A 21,632-nucleotide genomic window follows, 5' to 3' on the forward strand; every position below is an offset into this window, starting at 1 on the left:
ACCCAATAAATATCTGATAAATAAATGAATAAGTACATGATAGACAGACAGAGGGGCTGTTAGGTCACACAACTAGTTGGAGGCCATGTGCAAAGAAGCACATGCTCATACTCTGACTAAATTAAACAGCAAATGCGTACCTCTCCCCATTTCCTTGCCTCCTCGGGCTATTGTGACTAGGCAAATAGTGAGTAAAAACAGGAATTCCCAAAGCCTTGGAAGAAAGATCGGCTAACTAAGGTATACCATTGTAAATTTCAGCTCCATAGTTCTGAGTGACCTTTAACATGGGGAATGTAATTGCAAACTAGGTTCTGTTGGGTATTACAAAGCTCATACTTGCTTCTTAGCCTATCTTGTTCAATAATGTCAAAGGTTTATCATAGCATTTTTGTATTAAAATGTGCCCACCGTTGAATGCTAAAACACAGATTTTTTGAAGGGAGAAAGAACATCCAAGATTATTCAGTCCATTTCCTTCATTTCTTTAATGGCTTTATTGAGATATAATTTACGTACCATAAAGTTCACCCATTTCAAGTGTACAATTCAATAGTTTTCAGTAAATTTATAGGGTTGTGCTACGATCACCGCAATCTCATTTTAGAATATTTCCATTACACCGTAAAGAACCTTGTGCTTGACTGCAGTTGGTTCCTGTTCCCACTTCCAGTCCTAGATAATCACTAATCTGACTTTTGTCTCTATAAAATTGCCTTTTCTTGACATTTCACATGAATGGAATCAAACACTATATAATGTTTTGCATATGGCTCCTCTCATTTAGCATAATGTTTTTCAGCATCATCCTTGTTGTAGGATATATTAGTAGTTTGTTTCTTTTGTTGCCAAATATTTCATTATTTGTTTATACCACATATTATTTATTTATTCACCAATTGGTGGAAATTTAGATTGTTTTAATTATTTGGCTATTGTGAATAATAATGCTATTAACCTTTGTATACAAATTTTTGTGTAGACATATTTTTAAATTTCTCTTGAGTAGAAACCTAGGAATGTAATGACTGGGTGGAATGCAGTTTTATGTTTATCTTTTTAAGGAACTACCAGACTACTTTCCAAAGTGACTGAACCATTTTATCTCCCCCATAGCAATATATGTTGGCTCCAGTTTTTACATATCTTTACTAACACTTGCTATTGTCTGTCTTTTTACTGATAGCCATTTTAGTGGGCATTTAAGCTTAAGTAAAATATCTAGTCAAATCTTTTGCTAATTTTTTAATTAGTCTTATTTTTATTGAATAGTAATGGGTCATTATGTATGTTGGAAATGTCTTATACGTATGATTTGCAGATATTTTCTCTCAATATGTAGCTTGCTTAAGGGTGTCTTTAAAGCTCAATTTGAAGCCCAGTTTAAAAAGAAAACCTAATGACGTCCAACTTACCTTATTTTTTTCCCCCATTACTGGATCATGCTTTTGGTGTTGTATCTATACACCCTTTTCCTAATCCAAGGTCATGAAGATTTTCTCCTATGTTTTCTCCTTGAAGTTTTATAGTTTCACATTTATAGTTTTATAAACTCTTGATCTATTTTCTGTTAGTTTGTGTGTATAGTATGAATTTAAATTTAGATTTTTTTGCATGTGGATATTCTGCTGACCCAGCATGATTTGCTTGAAAGATTAGCCATTCACCATCAACATGTCTTGGCATCTGCCAAGAATCAATTGATCATAAATGCAGTGGTTTATTTCTGGACTCTCAATTCTCTTTCATTGATCTATAAGTCTATTCTATGCCTATCACTGTACTGATTTTCATAAGTTATGAAATCGGGAACTGTAAGTCCTCCAACTTTGTTCTTATTTTTTAAATTGCTTTGTCTGTTATGGATCCTTGCATTTCTAAATACATTTCAGTGTCGCCTTGTTGATATTTTCCAAAAGTATCCTGGGATTCTGATAGAGGTTGCATTAAATCCATACTTAAATTTGATGAGAATTGCTATCTTAACAATATTGACTATTCCAATCCATAAACATAGAATGTCTCTCCATTTAAATAATCTTCAGTTTTTTCGGCAACGTTTTGTACTTTTCAAGTTCAAGCATTTCAATCCGTTTAGATTTATTTTTAGGTATCCTTTCTGATAATATTATGAATAGGATTGTTTAGTTAATTTCATTTTCAGAATACTCTTTGCTAATGATAAAAATATAATTGATTTTCGGATATTGATCTGATATCCTGTGTCCTTGAATGTGTGGTATATATAGATAGTAGATTATGATTCGAGCTTTAAAAAGGAAGGAAATTCTTCTATTTGTAACAACATAGATAAACCTGGAGGACAGTATTTTAAATGAAGTAAGTCAGACACAGAAGAACAAATCCTGCATGATCTCACTTACATATGGAATCTAAAAAAAGTCAAACTTATGAAAGCGGAGTAGAATGGTGGTAGTGGGAGGCTGGAGAATAGCAGAAATGGGGAAGTGTTAGCCCAAGAGTTATGCAGAATGAATAAGTTTTGGAGATTTGTATAGTACTGTATTTTATACTTGAAATTTACTACAAGCCTAGATATTGAGTGTTCTCACTACACACAATGGTAACTATGTGAGGTGATGGATGTGTTAATTAGCTCAAGTATAGTAATCATTTTACAATGCATACATATATCAAAGCATTACATCGTATACCTTAAATATATACAATTTTTATTTGTTAATTATATCTCAATAATGCTGGGAAAACCAACTCATAGAAAATAGACTCATGGAAAAAGAAAGCAGATTGGTGATTGCTGGGGAGATTGATGGTCAAAGGGTACAAAGTTTTATAAACCTTATGTTTAATTTATGTGAGTTATACCTAATATCATATGTCGATTCACTAGATTAGAAAATAAACTGAAAAATTTAATAGCATATTAATTAAAAATTTTTAAACAAAATTTTTTTTTTTTCAAAACAAAGATGATTTAGTGAGAAATGTGGCATTATGTTACATTTTTGCTAATCTCTGATGCCTGGTGGACTTGAAGTCTGCTAGAATCCATATCTCCTTATGCATTCAAACTATTGCATTATGTTGCTTGATTGAAGTAAATGAAGAAAATTCATCCTCATACAGTTATGAGTCCTGTAGCTTTTAAAGAATTCCACAGTACACTTGTGAGACATTAAAAGTATAAAAGGCAAATAATATCTTGGTTTTATTCTGAAACTAGTTTTGACTTCACAGGTCACCTGAACAAATCTCATGGATGCTGAGTGGGTTTCCGCTCCCCACACTGGGCCATCACAGCTTCCCTACATTACGTACAGATCCTGCCTTGCTCTGCCCTATCTAAGGGCTTAGGACTGAACTGTTTGGGAAGGAGCTGGAGCAGGACAGTACAGAAATCTTGAAATCTATTTATAAGTACTGGGGTTAGTTGTGGTATTGATGAGTTCATTCTAATGATTTTGTGTGCACTCTGTGAGAGAGAGTATATGAGTAAAAATATTGATTTTAGAAATGAAGGTTATCACTGTAAGAAAAAGGAAAAACAAACAGGGAATGGGGAAAGTGAGGGAGAATCTTGTATCAATGGATCTGAATTAGTGCAAGTATGAACATTGAGTATGAATTTTTTTATGTTTAATAAAAATATATATATTTTTTTTATTCTGTCCAAAAGAAAAGCATTGAAGCAATGGCACCGTGGTAGCAATTAGCTAACTAGGTACCCAGATCTTGCCTTCTAAATTTCTTCTTTGGAGAAATGTCTGATTACAGGCCTGCTAAAGGGGGCATAGATAAGCCTTGAACACTGTATGCTGTCAGCAAACCAAGGTATGCTCGATGACCAATGGGACCACGAAAGGATGTGGAAGCTGCCTGGAGGGACTGCTACTGGACTTAAATGATTTTTATTTTACTGTTGCTCAGATGTTTTATATTTGTACATATTTATCAACTTCTTGTACCTGTGGCTTTTATACAACTATAAAAGTAAAACAAATTTACAAACAATATTATAAAAAAAAGAAAAAGAAAAATCAGTGGAGAAAAAGTCACTGTGAATGATGGGATATCACTATATGCCTCAGCTGAGTGGCACTGGACACAAAGGCACAAAACTACCTTGTTCAACTAGATCTTGGCTCTTAATGAAAGTCTCATGTGGTTATTTGTCACAAGTGCCCTGTAGGGACACTATTGGTGCCCACTCAGATCTCATCATTTCCCCCTTCCTGAAATATGACCATCCCCCAGCTTCTCCGTGCTTTGATGCAAATGGTTCACAGCTGTGACCTTTTTTTGAAGGTTTGCCATTAGTATACCAGAGCCACCTGTCTGTCCCACACATAGAATTGAGAGTACCTGAGAGTTCATGTCTCTGCAATGGAGTCCATAATCAATACTGATTAGTATTAGAGGCCCAAAAGCCCTTGGCTTGAGGTGAGACAAACTCTGGGGTGCAGTTTATGCTCCAGAGCTCCCAATAGGAACATACTGAGACTGGGACTTTGCCTGAAATTTCATTTTTGCTCAGTTTCCTCCCCTCATCTCTCCCTTATCCCCTTACTGGTTTCTTCTGGATCCACTTCCTTAACATATCATTTTCACTGAAACCTTGGCTCAGGCTCTGTTTGTGGAGGGACTTGGATTAAGACAAGACTCTTTCTGGAAGAACATGAGCACAAATGTGCTCTTCTGAAGTCAGGAGGCAGACTTCAGCTGTGAGCTACAGCATATTCTCTATCTGTCATTTGATGTCAATGTTTTGAATAGACACAGCCCTTGGCCGGAGACTTCTCTAGGTATAAAAAGGGGCCTAGATGTGTTAATGATAGATGGATGGCTCTGATCTGATAGGTCCCTGGTCCTTCTCCGAGAAGCATGAGCTCAAGAATCAGAGGGAACGTGAAGGTCCATCTGCAGGGCTCTCTAAAGCCTGAGAAATTCCTGCAAGTTTTGCTCTTAAAGGTGTCCCCCTTCCATGGGTTGGAGATCTTGGGACTTTGGACGAGAGTAGAGTATTCTTATCTCAGGAGACACTAAAACTAAAAGATGGAAGTTTCTGGAAAGCTTGATTCTGAAAAGTTGGGGAGAAGAAGGGTGAGGGTCAGTCACTGTAGCAAAGAAGATGAGCAACAGACATTAAAAGTGAGTTGCAATGAGGACACAAAGGCCAAGGAGGTGATAGAAGGTACAAATTCTTGACCTTACGCATTGAGGTGGATGGGGCTGCACCACAGCCTTCAGGGCCCTGCAAGAAGAGATCCTCAAAATAAGTTATGCAGAAAATATTGTCATAAATATGTGTCTTCTCACTGGGTGAAATGGAGGAGGTGTCATAGGAGGGGAAAATGTGTGAGCAAATGCTCTGTGTGGTGAGGTAAGCATTTGAAGTTTTTCTTCTCTCATACCATCAGAATTTTTCTACTAAAGAAAAAAATCCTCTTCCCTTGTAAATGATCCTGAATAGTAGTTACTGGAACTACTACTTTTGCACGAGAGATATTGGGGGGTTATTCTTATTTAGGTATGATTTTTATCATTACCAGCAAGCCGAAGACCTGAGATAAATATATATTTCAAGAGAATGATGATGAGATGAAGTAACTGCAAAAACCAAAAATAATACCCATTTTCTTGTTTCTTCCTAAATTGTACATATCAGGGTGAGGAAAGTTGCATCACGTGTATGTGCCATTTCTTCTTCTCTCCTTAAAGTTCTCTGATCTTTGAGAGAGAGGTTGGATCCACTGACAGAACTATTTAAATGACAAAATGGTTTGCAGCTTTCTGGCTTTGCAGATTTGCCTATGAAAGGACAAGCTGCAAACTTAGTGGGCCTGAGGGAATTGCTGGATGTACTGTGGCACGTTAATCCCAATTGTATGTGAACCATATGTTAGCAAATACAGTTTAACCCAAAAAGTGTCCTTTGCTGGTCTTTGTGATTTCAGATGAGGCTGGGTAGGATAGAGCTAAACAGTTTAGGCTGCCAACTAAAAACTGCAGAAAGCCCTCTGTACATTTCGTTGGCTTATGGAAAAAGAAGGAAGGTAGAGAAAAAAGGACAATGAACTACAAATAAAAAGTTTGGGTTTCTACTTTTGCTGCAGCTTGACCTTCATGAGGCACTCAAGCTGTCAACCTCAGCATCCTCATCTGTAATCTGGCTATTGACTGTTATTGAATTGACAGGTGAAACCCCAATAATCATATTAGTGGGAAGGAGAAGATGGAGGGGCTATAGGCTAATCTCTGGAGACACGATGTACCTCTCTAGGTAGCCCTTGGCAACATTCACATGTCAGAGCCCAAAGAAGACCTGCTGCTTGGCTGTCTATGACACAGTATCTCATGCCAGTCATGGGCAGCTCTCAGGCCAGCCTTGTGACTCTTTCTGATCCATCCCATCATAGGAGAGCCAGGGACAAGAAAAAGTGATTCTAGGAGTGGGATCCAGCCTTTAGGTGGGTCCAGCCTTAACTGAGGCTTTAGATTCTCAGTTAAGAGAACAAGAATGACAGAAAGATTCAAAGGTATCATGAGAGTTCTGGACTGAGAAACCGAGACAAAGGTTTCTCACGTGGCAGGATTAACTCGAGAGGTGGTTAGGGATAGACTGGGCTTCGGGGAAAAGCAGAGACCCAACTTTAAGATAACTTTTATAAAAGGAGCCCACACGTTTGGCATACTGTTGTTCAATAAAGGCTTGGTCATCTCTATTCACATAACAGCATCTTCTTACATCTTTCTAAGTTTAAAGCATTGGTATGAGATCATTAGATAGGAGTTCAGGGGAATCACTCTGTCTTGACTCAGGTGTTTGCATCCAGTCAGATGTGGTTTCATACTTACTTTCAATTTTAATTTAATTCAATTTTATTTATTTGAAAAATTATTTATCAATCACTTTTTGGGCATCAGGCAACCTGCTGGGCAGTGTGTATGTGGTGGGGAGAATGATACAAAGTTAACTAAGCCACAATCTAGCCAGAGAAATAGCACTCCTATGCTCAAGTTATTGCAATCCCAAGCCATTAGCGAGCTCTAGAGGAATTAAGGAGGAGAGAACCTCATCCAGATGGAAGAGTCTAGACAGGGTTCATAGAGGAAATGAAAGATAGGCTCAGCCTATAGGGAAAGGCTTCCACAGGCAGAGATGGGCAGGATGAGAGGGCATTGCAGGTGGAGGAAGCATGAACTGGCGATGACACAGCGTGGGATCCAAAGGAGGTTTGTGCAATAGCACAGGGTGTGGAGCAGCTAGAATGAGGGCTACATCATAAGAGTTTCTGAAAGGCAAACTGGAAGCCAGACACAAAGTGCCCCAAATGTCAAGATGAGGAGTTTCAGTTATGTCATTCAGATAATGGAGAGCTTATGAAAGTGTTTGAAGAGGAACAGTGTTACATGATTAGAAAGGTCAGTGGATTGGCTGGTTATTTTATCAAATAAGTTAGAGGCAAAGAGACCAGTTGAGTCCAGATAAGATGTGGGAAAGTGCCCAATCTCAACATTATGAGTGGGTGGAGAAAAAGGTGGAGGGGCAGGTGCAAATTGCTGATGCCAAGTTAGCAGGGCTTGTTGATTAGAGTTGCAAAGTGAGAACTAAGGAGGTTGGAATTGAGAATGAGACCCAGATGGAAGATCTGGCCACTTGATGGGTAGCGCTACCCTTCACTAAGGAAGAAATGTAGAAGGGGAGCAATTAGGGGTGGGGACTGAGTTGCATTTGGAGATACCCAGTGCAAGCTGGCTTTGAGACATCTAAATGGAGGTAGATTTCTACAAAGCAGTAAGTCTAAAGCTCTGGAGGGAGGTTTAGTTGTAGACAGAAATGATGATGATGACTAACAAGTTCATCCCTCCAGATGGTTGTTCATCTGCCTTTTCTCTATCCTGTCCAGTGTTTATCAGCTGGTTGTCAAGGAGGAGAGACTTCAGAAGTCACGGCGGGCAGCTGACATCATTGAGTGTTTCTCGGTGCCCGTGAGCTATAGGAACGCCTCCAGCCTTGATTCTCTACACTACTTTGCTGCTGAATTGAAGCCCGCTAATCTGCCTGTCACACAGCCTTTTACAGTGGGTGACAACAAGACATACAATGGCTACTGGAACCCTCCTCTTTCCCCTCTGAAAAGCTACAGCATCTACTTCCAGGCACTCAGCAAAGCCAATGGAGTAAGTATAGAGGCCATTTCTTGCCTTTTTGTATTTTTCCCTTTCTGAAATGAGAAGGCAGCATGGCTTTAGAGCTGATGTTGACAAACTAAGGTCCATGGACCAAATCCAGCCCCATACTTTTTTTTTTTTAATAAAAGGAGTGTTTTGTTTTTATTATAACAATGCCTTTCTCTCTCTCTCTTTCTTTCTTTCTTTCTTTCTTTCTTTCTCTTTCTTTCTCTTTCTTTCTCTCTCTGTCTCTCTCTCTGTCTCTCTCTCTCTCTCTTTCTCTCTCTCTCTCTCTCTTTTCTTTCTTGTCCTAGTCCTTTATTTCTTCAGAGGAGAGAACTGAGGCTCAAGAAGGAAACATAACTTACCCAAGGATATCACCTAGCTGGTTAAAGTAGAACTGGGACTAGTACAGCAGCCTCCTGACTTTCTGTTTAAGATACCTTCCATCATAGAATGCCTTCTTAGTGCAGACTCATGCTCAGCTCCCAAAGTTTGCAATGAAGTCATCCTTTACAAATCATGAGCTCCCAGGAGATTGGGCCATTTACACAGTCTATGGTTGTTTTGATGCTGTACAGTACAGTTGAGTAGTAGTCAACAGAGATATAATGCTCTATAAAGCCTTGAATATTTACTATATTCCTCTTTACAGAAAAAGTTCATACACCCCTGTATTCGAGGATAAAAAAAGTGTTTCACTTGAGCAAATTACATGGCCTAGCTGAGTCTTAATTCCCTCATCTATAATATAATACCTATCAATTTGATATATATGAATGTACTAAGCATATTTTAGTTAATCAGTAAATACTAACTCCTTTATCATTACTGTTAGTCATATGAGAAAATATTTTTTCTCCTAAAGACAAGGTAACTTTTTTATGTGGCACACATTTCTTTGGTCAAGGAGAGATGTCAGTCATAACATCACAAAATCACAGGGCGGGAAAAGATCTGAAAGATCATCCAATACCTCCCTTTTTCCTCCTACACATGAAACAGTGCTTCAGTATCACAGTTAACTGGCATTAGTGCTTATTCTTGAATACCTCCAATGACAGAGAACTCACTTCTTTATGTGGTAATTTTGCTGATCTTTGCAGGGGGCTGTGGCTCTAAGAAAGCTTTTTTATGGTGCTGACTTAAGTATATCTTTAATTGTAGTGCTTACCCATTGCCTTTGGTCCATACCCTCATTGCCCAATAGAAACAATGCAATCACCTTCTCAGGTGGTACCCTTTCAGTTACATAAGATCTTTTCTACCACCGCTTCCCCTCTCCAAAAACACAACCATCTGGTCTTATTTTCTGCAAGCTGAATATCTTTAGTTCCTCCGATACCAAAATGTTATCATTTTCATCTAGGATGCTTTTGTGCACATACTCCAGATTGCCATATTTCATTTAACAAATATATAATGAACACTAATATATGCTAGGCCCCCATAGTTCATATTAAGGTCATGTAGTATGTGCCCTCTAAGAGCTTATATAAACGTAAGGGAGTGTGGTATGTACCATGTTCAAAAGAGTATCTGGAGAAGTAGAAGCTCACTGAAGAAGGGAAAGCTGAGACAAAAGCAAGATTTGGTGAAGAGTGTGGAGAATAGCCTGTGCAGGCTGTGGTGGCCAAGATAGAGAGTTTAGTCCATTAGTTGAAGTCATTACTTTGTGAGAAACCTGGTTTGAGGTACTAATTAACATTTAAAATGCCCACAGACCCATTTAAATTCTACACTGGTATTTCAGTTCTGCATTTATTACTGATTCAAGCAACATTCCTCACAGAGAGTATAAAACTACAAAGAGAAGCTGCCAGACTGCCTTCCACCTGTCCATCTGGTCTTCCCTCTGCATGAAACACTGACGTATTTAAAAGGAAGACATAAAAATGGGAAGAAGCCACTAGGAACCCATCTTGTTCTTGATTCTCTGCATCCCATACTGGCCAGTTTATTGGTTCAGTGCAACTCTGAGAAGGTGTGGCTTTTCCTGCTCTCGGCAACATATCAGGAGGTGCTGTTGGTTTCCATGCTGTGAATAGGAGTGATAGCTGCACTGTGTTCACAGTCTGTCACATTCCTACTAAGATAGTCATAAAAACCCAGCAAGAGAGCAAGGCTATAGAACCAAAAGAAACTGACAAATGGATTCCATGGTTGGCCCTGAGCAGAAGAGCAGATGAGGTAGAAGCTGCTGGAGGTTTTACTCCCCAAACATCAAACAACAGACCTCCTTCTCAAGACATGGGGTTTTGGCATTGGGAATAAAGTCACCCCACCCTGAAGCTGTCTCATCTAGGAAACAGTTTCTACTACTCCTTCCAAGATGAGCAGGGTCATTTATTACTTATGCCTTCAATCTCACACCATGTGTACTCCCGTTTGGGAACTAAGATTCGCAGTAATGAAACATAACCAGGAATGAGGTGGGTGCTTATGTGAGGTGCCATGGTGGTGTAAGGAGCCTCACAGGATCAGAGAGGAAAAGCCGTGGGACCTGTACACTCAGAATGTTGTAGTTTTCTGGCAAGAGAAATATTACATGCTGCTTCAAATTACTGTATTTACTATTAAGTTTTCCTGAAAAGAGCTGGGTGAAAGGATCATAGGAGCAGAAAAGCTATTCTCAGTCTAACAGATCTCTACCTGGCCTCTCTCAGATTTCTCCACATCAAAAAGGGAAGCAGACAATGCAGTTAAGCCTGGAGAATTTTTAAGGAGAAAATTTTATACCTCGCAAATTCCTTATCAGCCAAGTAGTTGTTATTTTGCAAATACATCAGAAAGACATTCTCAGTATACAGGGGCTCCCACGTACCCTGTTTCTAATAAATCATTCAAAGAGCAATTGGCAAAACAATGAATCAAAGTAAAGGGATCAAGAATAAAGAAATATGGAATAAAATGACCCGTAGCGAGCATGGAAACTAATTGAACATAGTGTTAATGTGAAATAATTGCTCTAAATATATTACAAAAGAGAAGACTAATATAAAAACTAATTACTTAAAAAGGAGATGTATAATGTCAAAAATTAACAATTGGGATCTGGGTCTACAATTCACTTTATGTCAACAAAAACTGAGAAAGAGTTGGAAGATTGATGAGTGTAAATAAAAATCTGCTAATTTTCCCTTTTAGACAGGATGGAAAAAATACTATTTTATTTTTGGTACCAAGAGTTTTTTAAAAGTATAGTTTTTTAAACACAAAAGCAGGCTTTCAACTTATTGTTTAAAAAGCAAGAAAACAGCAACTTACAAAGAAAAGATGATGAAACAAAGGAAACCACAAGTAAACATAAAAATCAGCAACTATTAAACAAGCCAAAATACATAAGCACTAGATTTGATTTTTTTTAAAGTGGTGCTTTGCTCCTCTCATGAAAAGGGAGAAAATATGTCTAGGGTCAAGTAAAACCAGAACTCAGCAAACCCATGTCATCAGAAGATTAAAAACAAAGGATGAAGCAAAGTGATATTAAACTAAAACAAGTTAAAGCATAATGGCCATTTGTTGCAAGATAGTTGGTCAGGTTGAATAATTGACTACCAATCATTTTTATTGCTCCCAACCCTACCTGCAAGTTTCAGTCAGAGCGAGGTAAGAGAATTTTAGAGTCCAGATACTTTTATTTTCTGGATATTAGGATGAGTAATTAAATAAACATCTAGCAAGCACAAACTATATGTTAAAAAGAGGTACTTCTTCTTAGTGCTGGGAATAGAGCAGTAAATCAAACACGTAAAATCCCTGTCCTCATAGTAATTATATTCTAGTACTGGAGAACCTAAAAGTAAACAAATAAATATGTGAAATAATATGTCAGATAACTAATCGCAAGATTTAAGAATGTGTGGAGGTCACTCATTAAATGTTGACTGTTATTAGGATGGAGGATAAAGACATTTTATAAACTCTACAGCAATCTGTATAAAAGTGGAGTATTTTAATCCAGCCATACAAACACTATGGAGAGTCCAAGTGTGATGTGCATTATGAGGCATGGTGCTCAGAGTCCTTGCAGGTATTTTCATAAAGTGTGAGTTGTTCATAGGTACTTGTGTTGGGATCTTGATCAGATTAGTAAAATCATATTTACCCACTGATGCTTTCATATAGAAAGAATACAAGGGCAGTCCCTGCTGTTGGGGTACTGTCCTTGGTGCTGAATTCTAAGCACCTGTCTTTCTTGTGAATCGGGCCATATTGTAACCATTTGTTTTGGATATAACTATATTATAGATCTATAACACTTTAGAATTGGATGGATTTTGAAGTGTCACCAACTCTAGACCAGAAGCCAACAAGAAATCACCAATAAAGCATTCTTGGGCGGAGGGGGGGGGGAGGTTGTCATTATATGGCTTCAACTTGACCATTGAAATTCTCTGGAGGGAAAGTTGATTATTTGAGGATCAGGTAAAACTATTAGAACCGTCTTTTTTATATAAATCCAGATTCTGTCTCCTTAACTCTCTCCTCTTAAGCCCTTACATTGATTTGAACAAATCAAATCTTTTTTTCCCATGTCAGCCTTTTGGAGAAAATATGACAGTACCAACTACCACCCCTGGCCACCCAGGCCATTTCTCATAGATATTAAACATGCGGTTACTTCTTTTTCCAACATGACATGATTTCTGTATCTCTTTAATTCTATATACTCTGTTCTCTCACAGACAGACTGCTTTTTCCCAGTGCCCTCCTTAAAAAGGGATAGCAAGAATCCAGCATTGGGCTCCAGATATGGTCATGCCTGCTACATTTTAACTACTCTTCTCTTGACCATTTTCTGAAATATTATTCCTCAAGCATTCTAAGATATTTTTCTCACTTCAGGGTCTTCATACAAGCTGCTATTTTACCTGAATCTTCTTTTCTTCAATCTTTGCAGGACTGGTCCTTCTCATTTTTTCAGACCTCATCATTAATGTCACATCCTCTGGGAGGTTCCCAACTAAATTATAAAAGAGTCATCCACACCAGTACTTACTTGCATGTTAACCTGTTCATTTTATTTACAACACTGGGCATATTTTTAATTGCCCTTGTTTTTGTGCAGTTACATACCTCCCTCATTAGATTGAGCTCTAGGAGGTAGGAACTCTGTTTTGTTTACTACTGCATGGTCCATACTGAATACAGTATTTCACGCATAGTACTCAATAATCATTTAATTAATTAGAATACAAGCTATGTCTTGATAGTTGTCTCCAAGTCTCAGTTTTTTCAGTGTAGCATGAAAGATGTAGTTCTGAGCTATTTCACCATAGACAGATAATCCCTAAAGGACTTTCCTTCCATCATAGTAGTAAAACTTTTCCCCAGCTGTCTTATGTGCCAAGCTCCAGGCTCCTGGGCAGCCTTGATTTCCTTCAAATCCTCCAAATGGTACCCAGAGTAGCTGTCTTGGTTGTAAACAGCGGGTGGGTGCAGCTTTGTATTGTTTCTTTCCCACTCTTCCCATAATGAGGTCTGCTGAATCTACTATTCTCTGCATTTCCACTACCATTAGCCGTGATTGTGAAGTTGAATGGACCATAATTGACGGTTGGATGCAAAACAAGTATGGCAAATTCATGCAAATGTCCATCAGAAGCCACCTTTTGTGGGGTAGTGCAGTTGTGCATGTTCTATTTATGCAGAGAGAAAACTCTTTCCTTGTCATTTCCTTTTTATCATGTGGGGACACATTTAACCTAGATGATGCCTCTGCCAAATGGTGAGCTAAATAAGAGAAGTGGAAGTGGAAGGGCGATTGTTCTCTTTCTCTCACTGCCTCTTCCAACTCCTGAACTCAATTGCCTCTTGAGAGCAGTTGGAAGCCAGATGCTATTTTGAATGGGTCATCATGTTTGTAATGCAATCACGTTAGAATAGTCAGGATGATCTAGGTAGAGCTGGGTTAGGGAAAATTTCTGTGTGGCTAAATGAATTGAAAAGATCTATATTTAGTTGTGTCCAAACACTGTTGAAAGAATGTTTGCACATTGATGGGTTTTCTGTGGCATGGTGGGATAGAAGGAATTTAGCGTTAGACATCAAACAGACTTGCCTTTGAATTATGGCTGTTCCCAGCCATGTGAACTTAAGCTGGTTACTTAACATCTCAACTTGTATCATGTGATTAATGATGTACCTTCTCAAAATTTGAGGAGAGTAAATGGGACAATGCATATAAGGCATCTGTCACAGTTATTGTAATATTTGTTCTCTCTTCTCTTTTGCTGTTTTCCTAAGGTAGGTGGGAGTTGGAGCTTTCTTACCTGGCATATCCCAATTTGTCAAGTGTACTCCACATGGAAGCACATATCTTTCTAATTCTGGAGGACCACAAGAATCATATCGCTGTCACAGCTGTTGACTGCCTTGATTCACTCATGACTCAATTGCTGTATAACCCCACCCCATGCTTTATATGTCTTAGTTAAATTTTTTCATACATGGTTTCAAGCCTGCCATCTGTTCTTGCTGAATCTTTTGACATATTAATATTGTCTTCGGGGTATGATCTTGCCCCTCCCAATCTCATTTCCTTATTCTCATTCTAGTTTAGTTATTCTTCACAAGTTTCATGAGGAAAACTCAGGTGGACCATGGAATAAGGAGATGTGGGTTAGAGTTAAGACCACACAGGAGCTCACATGGCTTGGGTCTTAATATCCTATCAGGGAGTTTATACAAAAACTCCTATATTGGTTAGGATAAGCTAAATTGTACTGTAGTAATGAACAACCATGAAATCTCAGTGTATTATGAAAAAAACTTTTTCCCTCCTTCTACATGTCCAAAATGAGTCAACAGAAGGGCTTTGTTAGTCATAGATACTCAGGAACTCAGGCTGATGGAAAGTCAATTTTGACATGTGCTTCTAAAATCACCAAAGCGAAGAAAAAGAAATGTGGCAAATAGGGCACTTGTTCTGAAAAGTTTCCACACAAAATTATACACAGCATTTTCACATTCTATTGGCCAAAGCTAGTCATGCACCCATGCTTAACTTCAAAAATAAAAATGAGGCCGTGCATTACAGCTATGTGCCTACAAGGAGAACTGGGACATGTGAGAACTTCCTAATGATCACCACACTTCCCCATTACATCCTAAGCTTTTGCTTCAAATTCTAATAACGCCTAGACCCACTCTTGAAGCACCTGTGTAGTTCCTACCACATATCCAGAGAACACTCTATTATTGAGCATGTGCTGTATCTCAGACACGAAGCGAGGTGCTTTCATCATACTACCTCCTGAGTGGTTTCACAGACAAAGTGACTGCATTTAAATCAGTGGATGCATGGACTGCCAAAAGCACCCTGGAATCTCATAGTCTCGGTCACTTTATACTGAAGGAGGGATTTCTCTCTTTACTTCTATGGGATACAGTAAAGAAATGTCTAATGCTCCCTATGACACTGTTCCACCTTGAAAGACAGTGGTTCTTCCAAGTCTACTATGCAGTATGGTGTGAGGCCTCAGAAAACCTTAGATCTCTCCTACAGTCCTTTGTAGGAACATATTTCTGGGTTTATTAGCTCTGGGACAGCCCTATGGAAGTGGAGAGGAGGACTGAAATGGACATTTAGAATCCAGGGTTATCATCACAACCTTTCTGTAATCACTTCGGAAAGTCCTGGCCTGGTAAATGCCCCCTCCCGGTTTTTGTCTGTCAATAGAGCCTACCTTCTATGCCCTGTTCACCTGCCTAGGACTCCTTCACAGTCCTCCATGCATCCTGTCTCCTGGGAATCACCCAGCCCTTTGAGTATATCTACCTCCAGGCTTCCATTCTACCATCTGTGCCTTATCACCTGCCCCTGAAAGCTCTGAACTTCTGTTGAAGCCCTGTTGGGTTTCGGACTACCCTTTCCAGGTAAGAGAGAAATTCCCTGAGTGTCATCTTGTACAAATACCAAGATGAGGTCTCCCAGGTTGCTAATTTATTTTTTCATTCACGTGGTTTCTACAGATTTTATTATCATGATATGAGACCTGAGGGACCAAGAACATTTTCCTTTCAATACAAATATACTTTAAACTCATCTGGAGAAGGAAATGAAGGTTGCACAAATGTTGACAGCTAATAATCTTGTCAGCCTGGGTCCTGAGGCATCAATGGTCCAGACTCCAGTCCCAAAAAGGCTCATGGAAATAGCTACCCAAGTTTCCTTATGCAAAGTTGCTGCCTTCATCAAGCCCCTCCCAAACTGAGTCTTTATGAAGTTCAGCCCATTTGGCCCCCAAATGGTGAAAAAGTAGGGAAACTTCTGAATTTGGAAACTGGATCAATGGATTTAAGAACTGGCTCTGCCATTTTTCAGCCACATGAACTGAATACTGGCCTATTAAACTTCAGTTTCCCCATTTGTCAAATGGGAATGAGGTATATCGTCCCAAGCTCACCAGGCATTTATGAAGAGTAAACAATAGGTGTGATTACTCTTCTCACATTCCTAAGCACCTTTCAAATGAAGGTGTTCCAAACATGAATATGTATAAATTTAGCATATGTTATATATACATACATACACATAAATATTTTAGCCTGTGTATATACATATGGATACATATATATTACATGTATATATGAATATATACATATTCAAATCAGTTAAATTTTTTAATTAGTTCAAGAATCTTAGTGGAAGAAGTGATATTGCACCAGAGCCCTAGTATAGGTGGTTAATGAAATGCAACACTATATATCTTGAGCTTCCTGGAAGCCAAGGCAAAAAGGGGCATAAATCAAGTTTGCATAGCTTCTCTTACTGGAAAGAAGTAAGCTTATATGTCTTTCATGAGCAATCTTAAAAGGAGGATTTATCATATAAATAGATAGATAGATAAAAAGATTGATGAGAGATAGATGATAGATATTCTTATATAAGGGGCACTGAGGAGATACCAGTCAGTATCATAATATCATCTTTTCTTCAATACTCCATTAGTCCCTTCTCCATCAATGTTGTGGTACAATATTAAACTGGAATTTAATGGAGCTATTTTCACTCAAGCATTCTCTCTGTTTCTAGTGCTGTATAATTGTCTTAATGCTATTAATTAATACTGTTAAATGAGATTAATAGATCTCAAAGTTTCTTTCCCCTCAGCATTTTTTAATGAATATACTTAGTATGAGGTCTTTCCTATTGCATAGATTGGCACTGACCATCTGTGTGACCTTAGGCAAGTGAGTTTAACTCTCTTGAGTCTCATTCTAATTTGGAAATTTTTGATCTCATAGTATCAACTTTATTAAAATGTTTGTAAATGTAAAATGAAAAGATGCATAAAAAATGCTTATTGTGATGCTTGGCGAGGAATAAACAATTAATATCAGTTATCATTAGACTATCACAGGTGGTATTATATTTGAGGTGGAATATGACTGTGCATGAAGGAAAGAGCAAGCAAAATCAATGGAGGCACATACATTTTTAACCCACTGATAAATTTGAAGAGACTGTTGAGAAGAGGCAGGAAGGGGTAATTCAGGGATGAGAAACAAAATCAGTGAAGTCCAGGGTGTACACCAGTTGACACACTGGATGCATCAGGGAGAGAGAGAAAGTAAGATTTCAAAGGAAGGTAAGAATGTTGTGCTTATAGAAACACAAGTGGAGAAGCGAGACAGTTCTTCTTCAGGCCCTTCCTGGAGGCTGAATTTTGGTCAAGTTCCATCTTTTACATCATCATCCCCAACTTTGCAAACTCTTAAACTCAATTTATCAGGATACAGAGTTGAGAGGATTGTCAAATAAAACAAACTTACAAGATACTGATGGAAATAATAGGCAATGATCTTTTTAAATCATATCTTCCCTCCAAAAACATCCCTGAGTCTTTCCTATCTCAGAAATCTGAGTTGCCCAAGATACCTCACCTTCTAAATCTAATTGTCACCAAGTCTTGCTGGTTCTATACTCTAAACTTCTCTCTAATCATCATCTCTTACGTGAGAAACCTCAACAGCCTCTTAATTGGTCTTACCAAATCCACTCTTATTTGCCTCAAAACCATTCTCCAACCACAGCAAGTGTAAATTGATATTTTATGTATCTTCATTTAACAACCACCACACCAATACTCAGGCTGGAACTTCCTGGAGCACATTCCAGAACCAAGAGATTGAGCTGAGTTTGAACTTGTGCATGTAAAAATGCCATTAGGCAGTCCTATGCATTTAGTGCCATGCTTCATGCTGACTCATAACCCTACAAAGTGGAATCTGGCCTGCCTGAGGCCAGCAGGAGTCCCTAAAAGACCCCAAACTGCCCATACATCCACATTTGTCCCTTTCTCCCACCAGACATGCCAGCCTCAATCCCCTTCTCGATCTTGAAACACCTGCTGGCCCTGCCATTAACATCAACAAATAATGAGGAGCTGTACTAATAACAATTATCATAATAAATTGGCCTTTGATTACATCTGTCACCTGAGAATTTCAAAGACTTTACAAACATCAATTAGTAATTACAGCTCCAAGGATTGCTCACAGAAGCAGGGATCATTAAGGTCAGCTAAGAGCTGTGCAGGGAAGCATGAAGGGCAGCTCTGGCTTAGGTTGTCTTAGACCTGGGAGTCGCCAATCCCTGGTTGAAGGTCAAAGCCTCTCTCCATGAGGTTCGAAAGAACCACACTTCTGACATCCCGATTAGGGGATAATTTGTACAGCTGTTCAATTGCCTCAGAGTCCTGGTGCTGTGGAAGGGAAAACATGAACTGTAGTTTTGAAAGGGAGCTTATAGATTGTGCAGTTTCCTTCTTTTGGCAGAAAAAGAAACTGAAGTCCAGAGTGGAGAAGTGATTTGCCCAAGGTCAGAGCCATGACTTGAACCTAGTCTCCCACACCTTATCTACATTTATTTACTCTGAAAAATTGTGCCATCATTGGCTATGCTTTACTCTGTAAGGAGATGATGATGGTGGTGGTGGTGGTGATGATGGTGATGATGGTGGTGATAAAAAATCCAACATTTATTAAGGGCTTGCTCTGAGAGGATACATAGAGGATAAATAAGATATAGTTCCTGATTCCTACCCTCAGGGAACCCACAATCCAGTGGAAAATAGTTATGAAAACAAATGTTTACAATAAAATATAATAGGAATGACATTGTTGGAATACCCAGGGTACAGCTGGAAGCCTTGCAGTTGAGGAGATATGTAGGTGCTTAGGAAAAATCTCACAGAAACAGCAACATTTGAGCTGAATATTGAAATCTAAGTGGATATTTCTCATGCAAACAATAGGGCAGAGGACACCGTGTGTCCTGCAAAGGGAACACCTGGGCAGAGGTTCAGAAATCCATGATATATTTGTAGAGATTTGGTGAAGTTGGTTCCAGGATATAGAGAGAGAAGACTAGAGAGAGACAAAGAGCAAATAACGTGGAGAAGGCCTTGCATGCCATGCTAAAAAGCTTGGAATTTATTCTGTTGAAGACAGGGAAAATGATCTTGTCATTGATCCCAATATCAATTTATTATAATAATAAAAACTATTCATATATACATCTTCGCATCTTTCAGGCACTTGCGCAGTCAAAATTTTGTTCAACCCAGTGAGATGTGCAGAGTGTTGCCACCATGCTGTAGATGTGGACACTGTAACTCAGAAAGATTAAGGAATTTTTCTAGGGAATAGGTGACTCAACCAATGAGAAATGAAGTTAGAATTTGAATGTCTATCTTCATTCATTTGTTATGGCATAGGTAGTATGTGCCAGGCACTATGCTATCAATGAAAAGGATGGTAGGTCTCTTGTTTTCATGGTCTTTACATCTGCTAGAGAACATGGAAAGTGACAATTAGAAAATATACAAAAATATAAAGGTCCTGAGGATGAAATAAATTCAGCACATTCAGGAATTCGAAACAAGATCAACACACTTGGAGGGGGAGAATGGTAAGAAGCTAGCCACAGAGAGCAACGTTGGCTTACACAGAGCAATAAGGGTCAAAGAGAGGAGTTGGGACTTTATTCTTAGTCCCCTGAGAATCCATTGGAGAGCTTTAAATGGAGCGTAGTGGGATCTGACTTAAGAAATTAAAAAATTATCTGGTTAACAAGGGGGACATTAATTATTGGGGTCATGGAAATCTGCAGATAAGTAGACAAGAAGCTATAGAGTCATCCAGGCAAGAGATGGTGGCAGTTTAGATCAAGGCAGTGACAGCTGAAGCTAAAAGAACATGATGTATTCAGTATATGGAAAAATATTTATTGTTCTCTCTCTTTAAAAACATGTTAATATGAAAGTTTTCAAATGTGAACCAAAATAAAAATAATAGATTTGTTTCTGTATGCCCATTACTCAGCATCAACAATGGCCAATCTTTTCTCTACCCCAACTCACTCCCTCTGCTCTGCCAGATATTTTTAACCTCTTATTTTAAGGTCACTTCTTTTAATCTCACAGAAAAGTGTCATTAGCAGTATAAAGAACTTTCATAAACTTTCCACCCCAATTTCCTAAGTTTTTACAGTTCACTATATTTGCTTTACTAGTCCATTCTCCCTGTGTCTGTCTCTGTCTCACCCAACTGACCCCGCCCCATCTGTCTCTCTGTTTTTCTATCAATCAGTTGATCAATCACCTCTTCATACCTAAACACTTCAATGTGCTTTCCCAATACAACATAGTGCAAATACTAGGAAATTGACATTGATGTAATACTCGTAGCCCCAATTTTGTCAATTATCTCAGTTATGTCTTTACATTATTTTTTTTTAATTTAGTCCAAGATCACATCTTGCATTTAGTTGTCATGTGACTTTAGATTCCTCGTATCTCTATTTTTCCTTGGATTGCATGCCCTTAACTCTTGAAGATTACAGGCCAGTTATTTTGTAGAATGTCCCCTCATGTTGGGTTTTTCTGAGGTTTGCTAACAATTAGATTTAGGTTATGCCTTTCACGATGTGGAGTTCTTCTCAGTGGATCATATCAGGAGGCACGTGATACCCATGTATTCCATTACTGGTGTTGTTAACTTTGATCACTTAAAGTGTTGCCCACCTAGGTTTTCTCCACTATAAACTACTATTTCTTTTTAATGTAGATTATTGTGTAAGGATATAATGCTAGACGATAGAAACATCCTGTTCTTTATCAAACATTCATCCCTTAGTTTTAACATTTGTCGATGATTCTTGTCTAAACCAATTCTTGGTAAGATATTTGCCAAATAATGATTTTCTGATTCCATCATTCCTTCTACATGAATTAGTTGTTGTTTATTGTAAAGATGAGCTCTCCTTTCTCACAATTTTAAAGTACTATTTATTTCTCTTAGTAAAAACTCATAGATTCTTATTTTATTTAGTAAGTAATGAGCAATTACCATCATTATTTATGTTTATATAGTGTCTCAGTCTTAGCTAGTGGGAGTCCCTTCCAATTGGTTCCTATATCCTTATTTTTTTCTCTTTTTTTTTGAATATTTTGCCAACTTTTAATCAT

At 38.3% G+C, this 21,632-nt stretch overlaps 1 protein-coding gene across 1 annotated transcript in view; it reads left to right on the forward strand.

The window, feature by feature from the left end:
• Positions 1 to 21,632, forward strand: part of LOC105306715 (receptor-type tyrosine-protein phosphatase T-like) — a gene marked incomplete at its 3' end in the record, with an annotated part of 597,375 nt that overhangs the window by 521,004 nt on the left and 54,739 nt on the right. Inside the window, exon 13 of the mRNA XM_011381898.1 lies at positions 7,890 to 8,163. Within this exon, the coding sequence (XP_011380200.1) occupies positions 7,890 to 8,163 (274 nt within the window). The remainder of the gene's footprint in view (positions 1 to 7,889; positions 8,164 to 21,632) is intronic.

Source organism: Pteropus vampyrus, unplaced genomic scaffold (assembly GCF_000151845.1).
Source record: "Pteropus vampyrus isolate Shadow unplaced genomic scaffold, Pvam_2.0 Scaffold455, whole genome shotgun sequence".
Classification (NCBI taxonomy): Eukaryota; Metazoa; Chordata; class Mammalia; order Chiroptera; family Pteropodidae; genus Pteropus; species Pteropus vampyrus.